This window comes from Lagopus muta, chromosome 6, assembly GCF_023343835.1.
Source record: "Lagopus muta isolate bLagMut1 chromosome 6, bLagMut1 primary, whole genome shotgun sequence".
Classification (NCBI taxonomy): domain Eukaryota; kingdom Metazoa; phylum Chordata; class Aves; order Galliformes; family Phasianidae; genus Lagopus; species Lagopus muta.
Window position 1 is genome coordinate 17,651,360 of NC_064438.1, and position 18,748 is coordinate 17,670,107.

Genomic DNA, 18,748 nt, shown 5'->3' on the forward strand with positions numbered 1-18,748 from the left:
AAACCCTCAGTGCTTTCTGGTGCTGAGCTGTTAATGATCTTTTTGGCTGTTGCCATTTCCAATAAGTGATAATAAAACAATTTACGTTTTGTCTTGTTACCTCAGCAGTCTGAACTCTCCTCAAGTTTTTTAATCACTGGAGCACATTTATATTTTCCTATGACGTTTTCAAAGTAAACATTTTTCCTTTTGCCACTGAAGAAACTATGTCCTAAAATTTACATGGATCTCATTCAAGCTCTGATTCAATTCTTTTCACATTTGAGTACTATTTATTCCATGGCCAAACACAATATGCCATTTTTAGTACAGCAGAGAAAAAAAGAAAGTTAGTTTTTTCTTCCTCCTTTTTTGAACCAAACAGGCCTTTCAAAAGAAGAAACCAGTAAAATGGCTTCTTAATTTTCAGCTCTTCTTAGGTTTTCAGTACCCTGCATGCATCCTGATTCCAAGCTACTTGCAGCCAAGGAAAATGTTTTCTTCAACTCCCTCTGACTTCAGTATATTTTACATAAGACTAAGCGTTGCCTATTGAATGATTGGTTTCACTTATAACAAGAATTTTTAGTACTCACCCTATGCAACTTTCATAACCTTGTGGGTCAGCTAAAGCCAAAAGACATTGAAGCAGATAAGTTGTGCAAGCAGCAAAGAGTTCCATATGCTGTTGTATTAGCCTCCGTGAGGAAAATGGTCCCAAAAATCAAAGACATTACACGCTCATGTAAACTTAGCTGGCTGCACAAATTTGAAGGTCACAGATTTCATTTTGCTTAGTTCCACACGTATGAGAAAATTCCTGCAAAAAAATGGCTAACAGATCCATCAAGATGTTTGTGAGAAAAAGAATCAACATGTGACACAAAGTATTGTGCTGAGAAACTTAAAAGCTTAATGAAATCCATTTTTCCAAGCAAGAGTTAGATATGTATAGTGAAGTAAATTTCACTATACAAGTAAAAAAAGTTATTCCATACTTCTAAATTAAGAGTGGCCATGTTTTCTAGCTGAAGTAAAGGAGATATAGGCTAAGGTTAAATGGCAGGTAGGGAAGGGATGAAGAAAATGCTTTTGAGTGATGTGCTCAGGTGCAAGTAAGTTGGCAGATCAGCTGCAGAAGTTGCTTTTATGGAATTAGAATTGCTTCCTAAGGTGAGACCATCCCATAGGCAGGTTATCAGATATCCTTTGCCAATCTTTTCTGAGCAACACGCAATCTCACCCTACCAAGCAGTGCAATACTATTGATCTTATGTGCAGGTGAAGGCTAGAAGGTGGTAAGAAATGCAATGAACATTCATTAAGAGCAGGCTTCAGTGAAGAATTGCTGACTTGTTCTCCACTGAATGTATTGTATGTATTCCACTGTATGGAAAAGAATACCACGAGCCTCTGCAGTCGAAAATAAAAAGGCCCAGCAAAACCAAGGGTTTTCACGGGGAGCATGCCAGCCATCTTTTCTACTTAAAAAGCATCTCTTTTCGGGGGCCAGGAAGGCGACATAATCACCCAAATACCAATAATTTTTCTTATTTATTTTTTTCTATATTTTTTTTCAGATTAACCTTAAATTCTGGCTCAACAATTTAGAGGCCTTAGCATTAGACCAGTGCAATCATTTTGTTTCTCACACGTTCCTCCAGGAACAGTTATTTTTAACATCAGCATGATTTATAACTCTGATGCATCAGAACGATTTATGAGCTCTCATGCCATTTCCAATACTGAAGTCAGACCATACTCTCAGCCTCTTCAGCAGCTAAGTTTCTGAATCCTCGCAGACAACGTGCAGGTGAATGGCTAACCACAGCATTGCCTCACTGCTTTGCTGTACTCACAGGTATGGAATTGCCATCTATCCTAGTAAGAACACATAATTAACCGAGCTGCTTACATTTCTTAATATATTAATCTTCCAAAAACATCTGTAGGTAAAGAAATATAATTACTCACAGGTAATTAGCCATCAAGTGGGAAAGCAGTAAGTCTCAGCATACTAGCCTGCCCCAAGTTTACTGATAGGGAAGGATTAGCCCAGTGAAGAAACTGAGTTTCCAGCCCCGCCTAAAGGTTAACAGGGTGAGGAGGTTGGTTGGAGGCCAAAGTTTCACTCAAAGTGGGCTATTCCTGAAAACAAATCTCATTCTGTATAAAATGGAGACAAACATGTTTTATAGCTTAGATCACATAGCGGGGAGTTGGAGACCTGAGGTCTAGACTACTTTTACCTTGAAAGCATTCAAGTTTCCCTTGAGTTACTTTTTCTAATGTCAAGGTCAAATTACAAAACTGGCCCTAAACTGCTGCACTCCTTCCTCTGCTCTTTCTCTGTGCCACAAAGCAAGCACAAAATGCTCAAGATATGAAGAGATGGCTCTGTGACCTGGTGGAAGTGGGGCCACACTCCTGCAAGCACTTTGGTACTCTACACAGGCATTGTTGGAAGAGGGATGGAGCTGGTAGCAGGGAAAGGAACAATTACAGTCCTGAGAGTAGATTGATGTGAATTTCAGCTGCATCTTCTTCCTTGCTTCAGAGAAAAAGAGAAGTAAAACTGAGAGTCAGCTTCAAATCCCCACTGGATTTCTCCACTTTTATCCCTATGAATTTTAGTTTTGAAAACAAAATTTTCCACATCTTTAAAATGTGCGTCCTTTAGATCTGACCAAAGAGAGCTGCAGAGCTAAGCTGGTAGACCCCTCTGGGGCTTCTTGTGAGTAAGAAATGCCAGTTAATTCCAGGATCAGATACTTAGCATAGACATAATAAAGGTTACCTTTATTATAGCTTTAAAATAACACTCAAAATTAGTGAAAAATGGCAGAAGTATTTGTGTGTTTGAGAGAGGATGTGAACACAGATCTGATCTCACATTGCAAATTGCTTTGTTATGGTTGTGTCTCTGAACAACAACTACTCAGGAAAATAAGAAAATGTAGTACATAAACTTTTGAGGGTAGGCAGACAAAGCTGTGCAACTTCTCCTTACTCTCTTCGAAGGTATACAGAGTGCAGGCAAAGTATATAAACACTATATGTTGTATAATGTTAACCACTCCTTTGCTCAGAAGGTCATTGTCTTCTCATTTCTGGGAATAAATCACATTTTCCACAGTTCCAATGAACTGTGGATTAAGTCTAACTGTATCTGGTTCTGACTACAATGCAGAGGACTAGCTCAAATTGAAGCTTTTATTCAGAGAGCAGAAAATAATGGTTTCTATGCCCCTACACTTAAGAATCAAGGGAGGAGCACAATGAAACCAGATTTACTTTCTTATTTATTATTTCTAAATTCCTGTGAGCAACTAACCTAGTCATATCCTGTGTCACTTAAGGGTTGCATAAAACTATTCACGTTTTAAAAGGAAGTGATTGCTCCAGATAATAGCCACACTGTGTTGGGGCAGACCAAGGCACTCCCTCTTTAATCAGATTTGAAAAAGACTTGCACCTTCCAATTTCAGTGACGGTGAGATAATGACTCAGACGGAAAACACTCTATTGGCACGTTCTTGAAGGGAAGAACAGAAATCCACCAGCCTTTCCTCCAACGGATAGTTTAACTGCCAACCACAGGTATTTCAGTCAATACTTCTAGTTAAGAAATTCATTCCCCTCTTGGTTTGTAGTGGTCAGTGAGCTCAAAACTGAGTTAAACACAAAAAGAATTAAAGTTGGGCTAGGCTGATTCTTTTACTTACGTTAAGGCAAAATTTTAGTCACTCTGGGAGATAGTTGGAAGCCAAGATATTTTCTGGTCTGTGAACAGGTCGTTCTGCAGGATGGATGCAGACACCTGTTTGGAAAAAAGGCTTCATTCTTCATGACACCTTCTGCAGTCAAATTGCAGGGTAACAACAACCACCTCCAAAATAGAACCTATTAATCCAGAAGAAATTAGAGCTGGAATATGCACAAACAAAAACTGAGCAGTGCTGTACTTGGTAAAAGTAAAGAAAAGAACCCCATTTCTTTAGGGGGGAGGATGAAGTCCTGAGACAATTTGCATGCTTATAGGAAATAATTCCAAGTGATACAAACTAGTGCAAAGTTGATCTGTTTTACCCTTTTAAACTAGCCTAATCTTTTTTATCACTGCAAAAGAAACTGAAGACAAATTCTTCCATCTGTTTTCTTTCCAAAAAAATATTTCTTAATGCAGCACATATTTAACTTTTCATGTCTTTATTGGTCTTGGGAACTGGCAACACAATAGCCCAGGAAAATAAAAAACAAATGTATATGCTCATCAGAAATTAATTAATATTAGCTTAGGAGCCTGGCAATCAGAACTGTTGGACTGTTTCTCTGGATTAATGGCAACCTCCACATCATACTTTACCTTCATTTGCTTCTTTCTCAACCAGTGAAGCAGTACACCACTGCATGATGGAGTGGTCTCCAGTAGAGAACTATAAGAGTCACTGGGGCTGAGTGGTAAACGTGCATGAAAATATGAAAATATATGAAAAATATGAAAATATAGTGGCTCTGCACCACTCTAATGGAGATGTTTTCCTTTCAGTCTCACACAGCTTCTGCATGGCTTCTGCACCAATTCGCATGAGCTTTGGCATGTCTGTATCATATTCTGCTGTAGCTTCGTCTTCATGAGGAAGTTGCTCAGAATATCTACCTCACGTGGCTATTCTATGCTGCTGAGGTAGTCCTCAGAACGTGGGCATTTTCAGTGTCAGAAAGGTCAGCCAGTCCAGATAGGACTGAATAGAATGGGGAAAAAAAGTGCCCCAAAGATCTAATGATAATTCAATATTATTCAGAGTCTTATTACCTCCCAACTTACTTCACAATGACATTACTCTGTAGACAATTCTCTTTTCTGTTTTTTCTGTTATTCCAACTGAAAAATTAATGTTACATAGTTTAAGTAATAGATATGGTTTAGTGGAATGAAATGTGCTAGGGTAAAACATACACATAGCTTTACTGACATGTGAAATGTTTGTCTGAATGATTTCATACTCACACAGCATGATGAAAAGTCCATACAAAAATAGGTAAAAAGTGCCAAATCAGAAGTTTTTTGCTTGAGAAAATAAACAGAAGTCTACAATTTACCCTCTCCCTGAAGTTTAACTAACGTCTTCTGCCAACAACAACACAACAGAATTATATCAACAGAATTATATCAACACTTCTTCTGTTTCAATATTAAGTTCAAGCATCTGTTAACAACTTATTGCTTGTTGTTGTTGTTACGTGGCCAGATCTTTTATCCATATACAACAATGCTGGAGTTAACTTACTTTTCAGTACTTATTTGCTTTTCCCACAGTCTGCTTCTAATTTTATCTCCCACAACCTACAATAACTCGACATTTCTTGTAGTCTTTTTTATCATGGACAGTGTTCTCTTAGGATCCCAGGTCCCTTCACAAGTGGTTTCTGTACTAGAGAGCATTTCTTTCTACACAAGATATTATAGTAACAGAGGTGATCTCTGATAAGGAAATATAGGAATTATGAACAGTTTGATTTACTCACAAAAAACCCCCAAAACTTTACAACAGCAGAACTGCAGAAACTTTATCTGATGAAAATGTTTTATGATTTTGCAAACAATGAATGTGAGACTTGGAATAGGTTGGTTAAGAAACTTTATGGAAGTCAGTTTATTCACCATGGGATTAAAAATGTCTCTGCCAAGAAGTTTGTCTAACCTGTTTTTCAGAAGTGACAGGAAGATTTTATAATCTTCCTGAATTATTCATTACTGAATTGTCTGATAAGTTAGAAAATGTATCAAAGCTATTTCATTCATAAATAGTACCTCACCTAAATGCCCTGATTTCTATGGACATTTCTCATTGCCTGCTCAAAATGGTGAGTCTGCTCCCCTCTCTAGATGCAGGACTTCTGAAAGCACAAATGCAGTCTATCTGGAAGGTGGGCAGCAGCACATAGATTTACCTTATAATGATGGAACGCTTTGAATTTTGATGCCACCTTTGCCATATGGACATTCTCCTTTTTGCTTCCACTTATTAAAAAAATAAATAAAAGTAAAAATACCCTTTTGCCAATTCTACAGTCAGCCCAGACAACCTCATGAGTACCAACATGCAGCTTGTAAAGAAACAGCAGTAGAACATCAAGGACTCATTAGTTTGATTTCAGTTTGCACCTCTGAAGATATCTGTTGACCATCTTGTCATCCTGCATATTATTTAAAGCAACTACAACATCAGTAAGATGCCTTTACAAGTCTGCAAAGATACAGTCATGATCCTTTCAGACTTTCACCTCCTTCTGCTCTGTAAAACCAGACAGGAATTCATACAGAAGTGCATTCTTTGCACCTTACAAACCTAGGAGCTGAGCTCTTCTCTGATGGGACAGGACTGACATGATAGCAATGATTTAAACTCCAAACATATCAAAGGTAAGCAAAGTATGTACATACAAAGCAGCAAATATATGGCTCAAAAATGCATGGCTCTTTGCAAAAGAAGAGCAAAGAAAAAAAAATACACAGATTAACATTTTAAACTCTATGTGCGTGTAGCCCTTGCCATGGGCTTCAGGAGAGGCATTTCTTTGAATATCTGCAATATTATCTCAAATTTGAGCATGCTGTATTGCTACCAGCATCTGAATTAGCTTGTTTAAAACTAGTTCTGCTGTGTCAGTTGCACACTACAAGCACATCCCTTGCTAGATAAAAGAAACTGTCTGAAAAGAGATGGCAGGCTGTTAGTATGTATAGAAAGCTATCTGCCATATGAGGAATAAGTTGCTTGACAGTATTAGAGGAAACAGAGTCATCAAAGCTGGACTTAACCACTCATATGCTTGCTAATGAGCACTAATAGCAAATTAGATTACATCAGATTGGATTAGAGCTCTCAGAGAAAATGTCACACACTTTCATCAGCTGTGTGGCAGATTAGACTATGATTCCAGAGTAAAGAAGGAAGGCAACAAGAAATTCAAGTTGCCTTGGCTGGAAAGAATCATAGAATTGTTTGAATTGGAAAGGACCTCTAAAGGCCACCTGGTTCAACTCCGCTGCATGGAAGATGGACACCTACTCTAGACCAGGTGCTCACAGCCCCATCCAGCCTGACCCTGAATGTCTCCAAAGACATTCTCGAAGACTACATCTCTGGGCAACCTGCACCAGAGCCTCAGCACTTTCTCTGTAAAAAATTTCTCTTATATCCAGTCCAAATCCCCCCTGTTTTAGTTTGAGACCACTTCCCCATGTCATAATCACAATAGGCCTGCTAAAGAGTCTGTCCCCTTCTTTCTTTCAGCCCCTCTTTAGATATTGATAGGCCACTATCAGCACAAAGCATCTTCCAGAAATTCTGTGAAAGCTGAGTCAGTCACCTACAGTCAGGACAGCAGTGTACGTTTCATTAGAACATTTTACTCTTATGGGCATGTAAATTACTCTGCTGCTTTTTAAAGCAGTTCTTTAGTAAGTCATAAACCCTGCCCACAGGTATTCACATGCCATGACTGCACAGCCCCTGAGAATGTCAGCCCATGTGTGTTGCTGCTTCACTTCCCCACTCTTTCAATGTGTTTGTTCCTATGTGTCCTAGTGACCGACATCTTTCCAAGTCTCGGCAGTAATGAATCATTTTGCCCTCCTCGTCCTGCTCCTTCAGTGGAGATGAAGTCAAAAAAGCTCAGCACGGTGCACTCCAAAGCCTCGAGCTCCCTCTGCAGCATTTGGGAAGGAATCGTCATACCTCAAGGAACCTATGTGGTAAGGAACTGGATCGTTTAATTTCTGGGAAACGTCTGCTGAAATCTGAGCTAGTCGAACAAATCCTTTCCATTAAATTTTATTCTAATGAGATGCCGTTATGATCTGTTGACCCTGGCAAATACTTTCCTTGCAAACCCCATCCCAAACCACTTTCAAAGGAAACAACTGGAGGAAAGCATGTTGCTCCAGGATTTTCATCTGTGAATGTGCAGTTAACAGCTCAGATTCAGACATAACAGAAGGTGTTACTAAATTACTATGTCAGATGTTAAAAGTGAATTCAAAAGCATTTAAGCAATGAGTTACGTCTTAAATAATGATTTATATTGCATAGTTCTGTGTTTGTTACTAATTTAGATTCCCTGAAAATTACACAGACATATGGGATTGTTTTCACACCTCCTCATACGTCAGTGCAGAATGTGGCCACTGAGTTCATACAAACCTATGAAAATCTCAGGTGATGTTGATTTCAGTTGCATGAAAGGGACTGAGGATAAAGGTATAAATTACACTGATTTATGTAGGCTTCATTCATGTAGGCTTGTTTCTGAATTGAGCACAAGCTACGTGCCATGTGCTTTGGTCCTTTCTTACACGTTTTTGCTTTATAGAGTGTATGGGAACTGCTGAGTCACGGCCTGAACCTCTGATTAATCACCTGAGGTGAGCCATGAGTCAGCCAGAGGAGCACAGGTGAAGGCAACTCACCTGTGCTGCCGGAAGGGGTGGAGCCTGGCTCCACCCCTCCTGGAACTATGTAAGAGCTGGCTGCCAGAGGGGAAGGATCTCTTCTGGAGATCCCCTCTTTTGGTATCTTCTAGTGAGCTCAACCCAGGGGTAAGCTCTTCTACTTATTCTCTTTTGTGATCCTTGTTTGCTTTGCCTTACTCTTTTGATTATATTGCAATTATAACATTTTGATATCTATTGATAATAAACAATTATATTGTGTTTATAACATCTTGGTTATACAATAGAGTCATTGTTCTGGCAATATTAAAGTGAGATTTTAATTAATCAGTTCTTTTTTGTTTCTTGTTGTTTTTTTTACCTCTTGTATTGCAATTGGGACTTCTGTGTGCTTTCTAAATTAATCCACGCACATTCCTCCTTGGCTTGAACTACACATTTTATTCATATTCATTCCTCCACACACTGAAGAATCTTCAGGACTACAGGGAGAAAATACATCCCTGAGAACATGCACAGCTCATTCCTCCCATGTGACCATGCAATATCCAATTTATAGCAATTAGGGACTCCAAAAAATCCTGCTTTAAACTGGTTTAGTTCACAGATGGACTTAATGTCTGTAGCTAGTTCTGTATACTGGCTTTCTTGATTATATGCAAGACTAGATCTGCATAATAGACTGAAACAGGATGCTGAAAATCTAGCAATTTTATCTAAGGAGAGATTGTTTTGGAGTTTGGAGTTGAATTGGGAGTTTTAGAAATGTTTTGAGAGTAGTAGGAGTTGTACCTCAGCTTGGAATGTGAGACTGGGGAAGAAGATGTAGAAAACGATAACTTCCAAGTTTATGTATCTGCAACTGCAATCTACGCCAAGAATCATAGTTCTATTTGTGTACTGCAGTGACAGTAAATTGAAGGATGTACTAGAAGCAATCTAGTAATGGGGTAGCTTGGGGAATCAACCAAAGGAACAAGGAAAGTCCTGAATTACCTATCTGTGCTGTGAGACAAACCAGTATGGTTGCTCTGAACTTTAGAGACATACAAAACAGTGGCATGAACTTGAATTTTCAAATTCAACGTAAGTTCACAACCTTTCACCTTGTGTAAGAATTGGTTTTAAAATGTGGACACTAAAGATTTGCCTTGCTTCTTCTGTTTTAAAGGTCAGGAGTTATTTCATGTCACAATTAATCTTTGCAAGTAATAAGACTGCTATAACAACCCCCATGTTGCTAGTGAATGGCTCAGGCCTCTGGCTCAGGCAAGGGCAGAGGTTCCTTTCTTGAGCAGCTTCCAGGGACATAATGTGCACAGCAATATCTCTTTGAGAAAGGGGCTCTGATACTGCACTTCTTACTCTCTGTTGGCTCCTTTCATCAGCGTATAACCCCAAACAATCCTCATTCATTTAGCTGGTAGGTAAAACATTGTGATAAAGCTCACAAGAAAGCCAGTAATTGTGCACTTACAGGGAACATACAGGCCTCCCAACTGAGGCATAGATGCATTACTATAATGACAGCCCAATCAAAGCCAAGGTGTAGGGAATTGGCACTACTGCTTGAGCAGCAGGAGATGGGCAATCTCACATTTGGCTCCAAGCACACATTTTTAATTCAGTACTATGAGACAAGTCAGTTAATCTCCAGGGGATTTTGAGTACTGTGTGGTTCCTAATTAACAGGCCAAGTGGTAACGAGCACAATGACTGGCACTTTGGTTCTGCCAAAGCCCCACACACTTCCAGGTGGCAGGGAGCCCTGCAGTCCCAAGGCAGGGAGCCGAGATGTCTGAGCAGCCCCGTGCGAAGGGGGCCCACTTCCTCGTAATAAACTGGAAGCACATGAGTCTCTTTGCTCTGAGACACAAACCGCGTGGCAGAGCTGATAGGCACTACCACACCCCTAAGAAACACCAGCCGCCATCTTCTGACGGCTGCGGGAGAGCCCGCCGCCGTGACGTCACTTCCGGCCCGGCTGGCGCGGATCAGCACCCCGCCGTAGCGGGGCCGGGCCGGGGCGGGCTTCGCGTTCCCGCGGTGGCACTGCGGAAGCGCGAGTGAAATCCGCCGCCAGGGTGGAGTGTGCGCTCTGTGCCTCTTTTGGTGTCGGCTGCACTGTAGGCCTCAGCCCCATGGATCCCTTTCTGGCTCTGCTGAATTCTTTGTCCGCCTGTCTGTCTGCCAGCGAGCTGCACGACCTGAAGTTTCTGTGCCAGGACAAAATTGGGAAAAGGAAGCTGGAGTCTGTCCAGAGCGGCAGGGAGCTTTTCAACTTCTTCATGGAGCAGCAGCTGATTTCAAGTCACAACGTAGACTTGCTTAAAACCATGTTTAAGAGCATTAAAAGAGAAGATTTGGTCTTACGGCTGGAGCATTTCATAGAGGAGGGAGAAGCCAGCGCTCCTGATGAGCGGCCTGACATGAAGGAAAGACGTAGGTGCAGCTTTTTATTTTTTTCGTTACTTTTTTCCAATTGATCCCAGTAAACGTGTGTTTGAGGCGTGAGAGTGCTCAGCCCTCAGTTCCCATCTGTGGCTGCTGCTAACGGTGCTGTTGCAGGGACGGTGTCATACCCTGGAAGCGTACCGTGAGGGCAGCATATGCTGCGAGCAGCTGCTCCTTTAGCCCTGGTCACCGAGTCACAGAATCGTAGGGTTTGGAAAGGAACTCTACAGAGTCCAACCCCCTAAAGTCCTGCTAAAGTAGGTTCGCTAACAGCAGGTTACACAGGCAGACAGGTGGGTCTTCAGTATCCCCAGAGAAGGAGATTCCATCACTCCCTGGGCAGCCTGTTCCTGTGCTTTGTCACTCTGACAGTAAAGAAGTTCTTCCTTGTATTTGTGTGGAACTTCCTGTGTTTCACTTTCTGTATGTTGCCCTTGGCTCTATTGCACACCACCGCGAAGAATCCATTCCTATCAACATGACTCCTGCACTTCAGATATTTGCAAACAGTTATTTATTAGTCTTCTCTCATTCTCTCTTCTCCAGACTGAGGAGTCCCAGGTCTCTCAGCTCTCAGCCTGGTGGTTAATTGGAAGCCCTGCTCTGTACTAGGAGCTTCCAGTGCACGCAGTAGCTTTTCATTATGAATGATAGATCAATAATAGTGTTTTGCTTAAAAAAAGTGTCTTTCTTTGTATGTCCTCACATATGTATTTCTGCTGTTCCAGGTTTGCAGAAGGTAGTTATCGAAGTTATATGCGAAAACGTTGGGAGAGACTGGAGAAGGCTGATGCGAAAACTTGACCTTTCTGAAGTGAGGATAGAGAGAATAGAAGAAGACAATCCACGGAATTTGCGGGAGCAATTGGTTCAGTCACTTCGAGAATGGCAGAAATTGAAGGGGAAAGATGCAAAGGTGACTGACCTAATAAAGGCTCTTCGAGACTGTAATATGAATTTAGTGGCAGACATAGCTGAAGAGAAGCTCTCGCGTCTGAACACAGAAAACATGTGAAATGAAGAGAAAAGCACTTTCACATCACAGATGCAATTGAAGAAAGAAGCAAAAGTGCCTTTTGATCATCTGTCATTGGCTCTGTTAATTCTGCCATTAATTTATGTGCCTTAAAATTAATAGGTTAATTTCAGATCAGGTTATAACTAATGTGCAAACAAATCCTTTCAGGCAGTGCTTTGCAGTTGGTGCTTCCTTTAAGAGATTTTAACTTTTGGAATACAAATTTTTTGCAGAAAATTCTGAGATTTTAGTTTTGCCCCCCACCTGAAAATAATATATGCTTTATTGCAGATTCCTTACAAGTGCCTTGTCTGTAATTACATCCATGGGACACTTCTGAGGGAACTGACAATTTCATTTTATATATATATATATATATATATATATATATATATATATGTATATATCATATACACATGTATATGTGTGTGTGTATATATATACATGAATATTCCAACCTCCTAATAAAAAGTATATATATATACTTTTTAAGTGATCTGTTTGTAACTAGTGTGAAAAGGGGGAAGGAGGCTGAGCTCTTAGCTATGTAGTGAGTCTTGTCTTTGTTTTGAGTAGCATAAGGTAATATCTTCCATAATTTTTGAACACCTTTGCTATCAGTAAAATAATTCAAAGAAGACTGTAAGCTCAGTCTGTAAGACATCAGTGCATTAGGACTTATAACTACTGTAGTGGGTTTTTTGGCAAAAAATGTGCCTGGATTGAAAAACAATCTCGTTGAAATTAATTATCAAGTGCCTTTATACACAGAATGGTTTAGGTTGGAGGGTGCCTCTGGAGGTTATGTGGTCCAACTGCCTGCTGAAGCACAAGTACATAGGGCAGGCTGCCCAATACCATGCCCAGGCAACATTCCAGAGGAAAGATAGCACAACTTCTCTGGGCATCCTGTGCCAGTGCTCTGTCACCTGCACAGTACAAAAGTGATTATGGATGTTTACAGCAGACTTCTTTTTTTTTCATTGCCTTGAATGCTTTAAGATTTTCTAAAGCTAGTCATCTCATAATCCATATCGGGGAAACGTGATCGTGTCTGCTGGATGCTGCAGCTCACCTCATCAGTCAGCCACAGTTACCTGTGGTCTTGGTTTTAAAAAAAATAATAATTAAAAAAAAATGCTGTAACAAGAACTTAGAAAACAAAAATGACTTCTTTTTAGTCAAGGAGCGTGAAAGCTTAGGGGAAGAGTACTAACTTTCTCTTCAGTGATATCCTGTGAAGATCAGATACCTTTTGTCATTCTTGGTTCGAGTACTACTGGAACTGGTAGTACTTTCAAGTTCTCTGCAATTCTTTACTTTGTTCCCATTCCTTTACACTTCTAGAAAGTGGCTGTAAGCAACTCACAGTTGAAGGAGCATTTGTAAAATGAGACCAGACCTAAAAAAGTACAGATTTTATGCCTAATGTAACACTGGAAAAAGCTGCACATGCTTCAAGACTCATAGGGCAATGGAAGCCTTGGAGTTATTTGTTATGCCAGAGGGGAAAATATTCTGATATTATTATTGTTTAGATGAGTTGGATTGTTACTGCAAACATTCATACATACATAGATGATTCCTAAACAGGAAGGCTGCTTCTTTTTTTTTTTTTTTGCTACTGTACCCATGTGACTTGGCTTTGTCCAAGTTCTTGTTGCATGGTGCTATTACTGTGAAGACCAAGTATCATCATGTAGTATTACATCACTACTCTGTATAAATGTTGTTAACAGTCATAATTTTCAAGTTTTTGTTGAAGTTGGTGCTTCTAGTTTAGAAGATTACCCTTGAATACTTGATTGTACTTGATGGCAACTGCTGTAATGTGAACTTCTTATTTGGGCTTTCCTTTTAAAATATGCTTGCGGGAATTATTTAAATCATATTAGTGATTATATGAGAGCAAAAAACAATGGGTAATATGAAAGTACCTCTGGTTTTTGGCAGGTGCAGTTCTTCAAGTGCTTGCTCCAATGCTCTGTCAGCATCAATTCTCAGTTCCAAAGTTCTGGTGGGGGAGGAAATGCTGCACTTCAGCTCAGAAGTTTTAGAGATGTTTTTAATAGTGTTGATCTGCATTCTGCAGTATTTGAAGATTTAATCTTTTTTTACTTCATGTAATGTAGTAATGATCTTTGTGAGCAGAGTGGAAGAGAAGTTAGCAAAATGAGTTACGTTTGTGGTGAAGGAGTTTGCAGCAGTTCCAAGTTTAGTCTGTCCACTAACATGTTTTCCTTATCTACTTGTCATAAATCTTCTGGTTTACCAAAGATTCATTTATCTGGAATATTAAAAAGAAGTATATTGCCTACTGTATATAATCAGGGTATTTTTAGAATCATTAGGAATAGCAGTTGTAGCCAAATGTTCATCTGCAAGAAATCTCCTGCCTTAGAAAATGTAAAACTTCAGGATTTGTGCGTAGTTTTATACCGTGTAACCTTGTGCATATTTCATTAAATGTATTTCTTTAAAAGCAAATGAAATGGAACTGGATTTGTCTTACAGGGTTGCTGTTTATGAGGAGATCTCTAGTGAGGAGAAAATAAATGGTGGGGACTATTAATGCAAGGAGTTGTGGTAAACAGGCCTAGTGTTAACCATGTCCTTCTTGGAACATCAGAAAGGCTGGGAGGGCCAGCGGGAAGTAGCTGTAGCTTTGAATGCTTTTGCCTGCAGAGGTATACAAGAAAAAAATAATTCTGCCAGCCCTTAGGAGCCTAAAATTGAACACAGTGTATGCATGGGACATAGACCTTCTATGAGTAAATAACCGTATTAAAATTGATTTTCTTACTTTTTCTATACTAGTCATGCTGCGGTAAGGATACTGTAGTTGTTTTATAATTAAAATTGTAGTTTACGCCTTGTACTAAGCCTGCAGGCGCCTAGAGAATGCATTCAGAAGTCTTATTCTCTGAAGTCTCTTCTGGTAATAGAGTATTAACACTTTGAATGCATAAGGCAAGTAACTTAATTACTCATTGTAGCAAATTCTCTTTGTGATAATCTGCACGAATATCTGTGAGAATCACTAAAGTGTTTGTTTTTGTCCCTTGAGACTATTTTGCAGCCTTGAAAAGAGAACATGTCAAAACGCAGTAAAAAAGCAGTATTTCAGGAGAATCTGATGTTGGCAGATTGTTTTCTTTATGTCCCTTTGTAGTCCCTTTCACTACATGCCTGCCATTTCCTTTGATACTTGAAGATGTCCATAATTGCATATTGCACATTGATTTTTTTTTTTTTAAGAAGCTGCGTTTTTTTTTCATGACAGTTTAAGAGAAGTTTTCTAGACTTTTAAATTCCCCCTGCATGAGTTGGTTTTTGTGACTACTTCAAATGCAGTGCTTTGTATTCCATTTTTCTCCATTCTTCAAACACAGGCAGCTGCATTTCCTCCAGCCTTTGTTTCACTCCTAAAATAATGGGCTACTTTATGAAATCTAATTGCTTCATTTAATTGTCTAATGCAGACAGCTTAATAACACATGCTGTACCTCAGAGCTCTCACTGGCACTCAGCATGTCCTTAATACAGACTGTTTTGTTGATTATTTTTCAATTTCAGTTTGATTTCTATTCACTGTCTTTGTTTCTCCCATGATTGCCAGAAGGTGGTTTGTGTTTTTCTTCCCATTCTCTGCATAGATCACCTATGTCCTTAAAATATGTTCCAGCACGGAAAATATTGTTCCAAGTTGTTTTCTCTATATGATTTATTACTTCTTTCCTCCGCCAGTGTTTTTATTGCAAGTTTTAAGGATGCACCAATAGAACTGCGGAAACCAGTTCACTGCTTCAACTGCATTCCATCAGAGCAAGAATTATGGGGGTCAGATGAGAGGTATGGGGCTTTGATGCCTGTGAGTAGTACAAGAGCTCTGGAAGAATCCGTTTTCATAACAGTTTTCATAGCGGAGGCTTTACTCCTTGTTGGGAGGGTATTTTGCAGTGGGTTCTGGGAACTGTAGGCTTAGGAGGAAGAAAGCACAAATGTATGCAGCTGCCAGTAAAGTGCGGATTAATGAAGAAAGAAAAGATGGGCTTCCGTGCAATAAACTCACATGCATTCTTAATGACTACGTGGGCATACGTTTCTTCAGATCTATTTCTTCCAGTTTCCCCTTGAGAGCATTACTCATTCACTTCTTAAAAACAGGCGGTTTAAAAAACAAAACATTAAACATGTTAAAATATGTTGCTGATGCTAGTCAAGTTTAAATTCACTAATTCCTGTGCTTGGATAAATATTGGAGATGGAGGTGATTTTTCGTTGTTTTCCAAACAGTCTGTGCTCACAGTACTGCTTGTTAATGGTGATGTAGCTTTCCCTTCTTTCAGCCTGGAGTTTAGTTTGTCAAATCAAAGGTTAATTTCATGTCACTGACGGCTCTATACTTAAGATGGCTTTCAGTCTACATAATAACCGGCTGTTGTAGAAAAGTTAAGGCTTTTGAAACTGTGTTCTTGAAAGCTGAAGGGGTTGATATTTTCTCTAACATATATTGTATAATACATTTTAAAGCTATTCTCCAGGTTTACATCTCTAATGCATGTAATAAGTACCTTTGCTAAGAAGAGTAGCTTAACATTAACTTTGTATCGCAAAGTTCTGAAACTGGCATTTTTACTTCAGAGTTTTCTGGCCTTTTGATCAGACTGTTGTGCTGAGTGAAATTATAGAAGATGAAATTTGGACCTTTGTCAAGGAGGTGTATAAAGATTCAATGGGGCTTTTCTGTTGATGACAGATTTGCAGGTGAGTCTACTGGTACGGACTTCTACGTAAAGCAATAGCACTGCAATTAAAAATGCTCACAATTTTTATTCACTTCTACTTCATACTTCCATTATTCCTGTTGATCACAGGTGGATTATTAGCTCTAGAAGATAATCTGCACAATTTAATAAGAGTGCTTCTTATTGTGGCCGACTTAACAGCTTTGCCACTGCCTGTAGTGAAGATTTGCCTAAGGTGCTGTATGGCAGTATTTCTGTACACTGGTTGGGAAGTGATTATGTGTGCAAACCTGGCACCAGATTTACATACAGCGAGCATATAAGCTATGAGGAAAGTTTTATATAAAAATCATAGAATCGTAGAATGGGCCTGGGTTAAAAAGGATCTCAAAGATCATCTAGTTTAAACCCCACTGCTGCAGGCAGGGTCACCAGCCACTAGAGCAGGCTGCCCAGAGCCACATCCAGCCTGGCCTTGAATGCCTCCAGGGATGGGGCATCCACAGCCTCCTTGAGCAAAATTGAGCCTCAAAATTATTCTTGCTATAACCTTTTGAATTTTAAGCATTTATACACTTGTAGTTCTAGACAGAATTACCTCATTTTTTCCCCGACTCTTTTGCAGAATTTCTAATATTTGTTTTTTGAAAGATTTGTGGGTTCTTTTTTCTTTATGAAAAAGAGGTTCCTGCATCTAGATCCATCTGTTAAATAAAAAAAGGAAACGAAGGATCTGACCATTAGAGCTTAATGCTTTTCTTTTCTTCCTCCAACCAGCAATCTCCCTGAGAGTTGGTTCCTGTAGCTTCTAGGCATAGTGCCAAATTTAAAAAAAAAAAAAAATTGCAGAGAAAACGGGAATCAAAAGGGTGCAGCACCTGGCAGGTCTGGGCCCATGGTTTCTGAGTTCTAAATCCTGTATTCTTTCTTTATGCCATGTTAAATGGGAGTAGAATTTAGTCACAACTTCCTGGCTGTGAAGTCCCTAGTGTGGGAAACCCTGGCTAACCGGAATTACCTTCAAAGCCATTATTCCCATGGCAACTGCTTTGCACGAGAGTGCACTGGGCATGTGGCTGCAGCATGCTCCCTCCTGGCTATCCAGCTAGCTGAATAATGCTGGGAAGCTGTTAGTAATTGGGAGACTTGCTGCCGTCTCTGGTAGCTGACCGTGTCGGAAAGCCTAACTCCAAGTGCAGGAACATTGAGCAGAATTCCTGACTTGATTTTCTCCCTTCCAGCCCCGTTGAGATGGGAAAAACAAGGGAGAGTGGTCCTAGAAATTAAAGCATTTGCCTTTGACATTTCCTAAACATCAGCTGAGCACTTGGTGCTTCCATTTCTGCATTTAACCTGGGCTGTAAAACTCAAACTTGAGTGTCTAACTGCATGTTTGTGCATGAAGTAACTCATATATATGCAGATGAATGAAAGCTAATGTGAGCTAAAAAAAAAGAAAAAGCACATATATTTTTTGTAGCTAACAGCTACTTGTAGCTCTGTCATATGCCCCTTAAATAAGTGGATTTCATTATACAACTCTTTCCTCCAAAACATTCTACTTTTTACAAAAATTAGCACTTCTTATATAAAAGAATGTTGCCTCTCTTACGATACATTGCATCTGAATGTCAAGTTCCACACTTGGGCTGTGAGTTGTAAGGGATATTAAGAGGTATGGTGTATAATAGAACTGCAGGTACCAGTCTCTTTGTTCCATACAGCATTTTTTTCCTTCATTTCCTGGACCTTCACCATTACCAGCACTTCAGCCCTGGCTCACTTTGAGCCTTTCTCACACAACCAAATGAGATCACTGAGGTGAGTGACAATTCAAACCTGTGGTTTTGTGTTATGCTAACACAATATATGTCACTACCGTAACAACCTGACTGAACAGGAGGTACCCAAAAACAGTGGGTTTCACTCTAAGAGCAACCCTGTGGATGTGGCCCTTATTTCCATTCTGGCTTCAGCGCACCAAGCAGGTGTGGAGCAGGGAGGTGTCTGAGATCCCAAGCAGCCCTTCAGCACTGCAGTCTCCTCCTCCTGCTGCAGGACATGCCAGCAAAGAGAGATGACTGCAGCTCA

General features: G+C 39.9%; 1 protein-coding gene across 1 annotated transcript; it reads left to right on the forward strand.

Moving 5' to 3' along the window:
- Positions 1-10,415: 10,415 nt before the first annotated feature.
- FADD (Fas associated via death domain) lies at positions 10,416-14,579 on the forward strand. Its single transcript, XM_048949439.1, has 2 exons — positions 10,416-10,879; positions 11,620-14,579. The coding sequence occupies exons 1-2, from the start codon at positions 10,579-10,581 to the stop codon at positions 11,904-11,906; spliced, it is 588 nt and encodes a 195-aa protein (XP_048805396.1). The 5' UTR covers positions 10,416-10,578; the 3' UTR covers positions 11,907-14,579.
- The last annotated feature ends 4,169 nt before the right edge of the window (positions 14,580-18,748 follow it).

Excerpts from the sequence above, each read along its gene's own strand:
- FADD (XM_048949439.1), top strand. The coding sequence starts at position 10,579 with ATGGATCCCTTTCTGGCTCTGCTGAATTCTTTGTCCGCCTGTCTGTCT. Across the intron at positions 10,880-11,619 it reads GCCTGACATGAAGGAAAGAC|GTTTGCAGAAGGTAGTTATC; the intron begins GTAGGTGCAGCT and ends CTGCTGTTCCAG.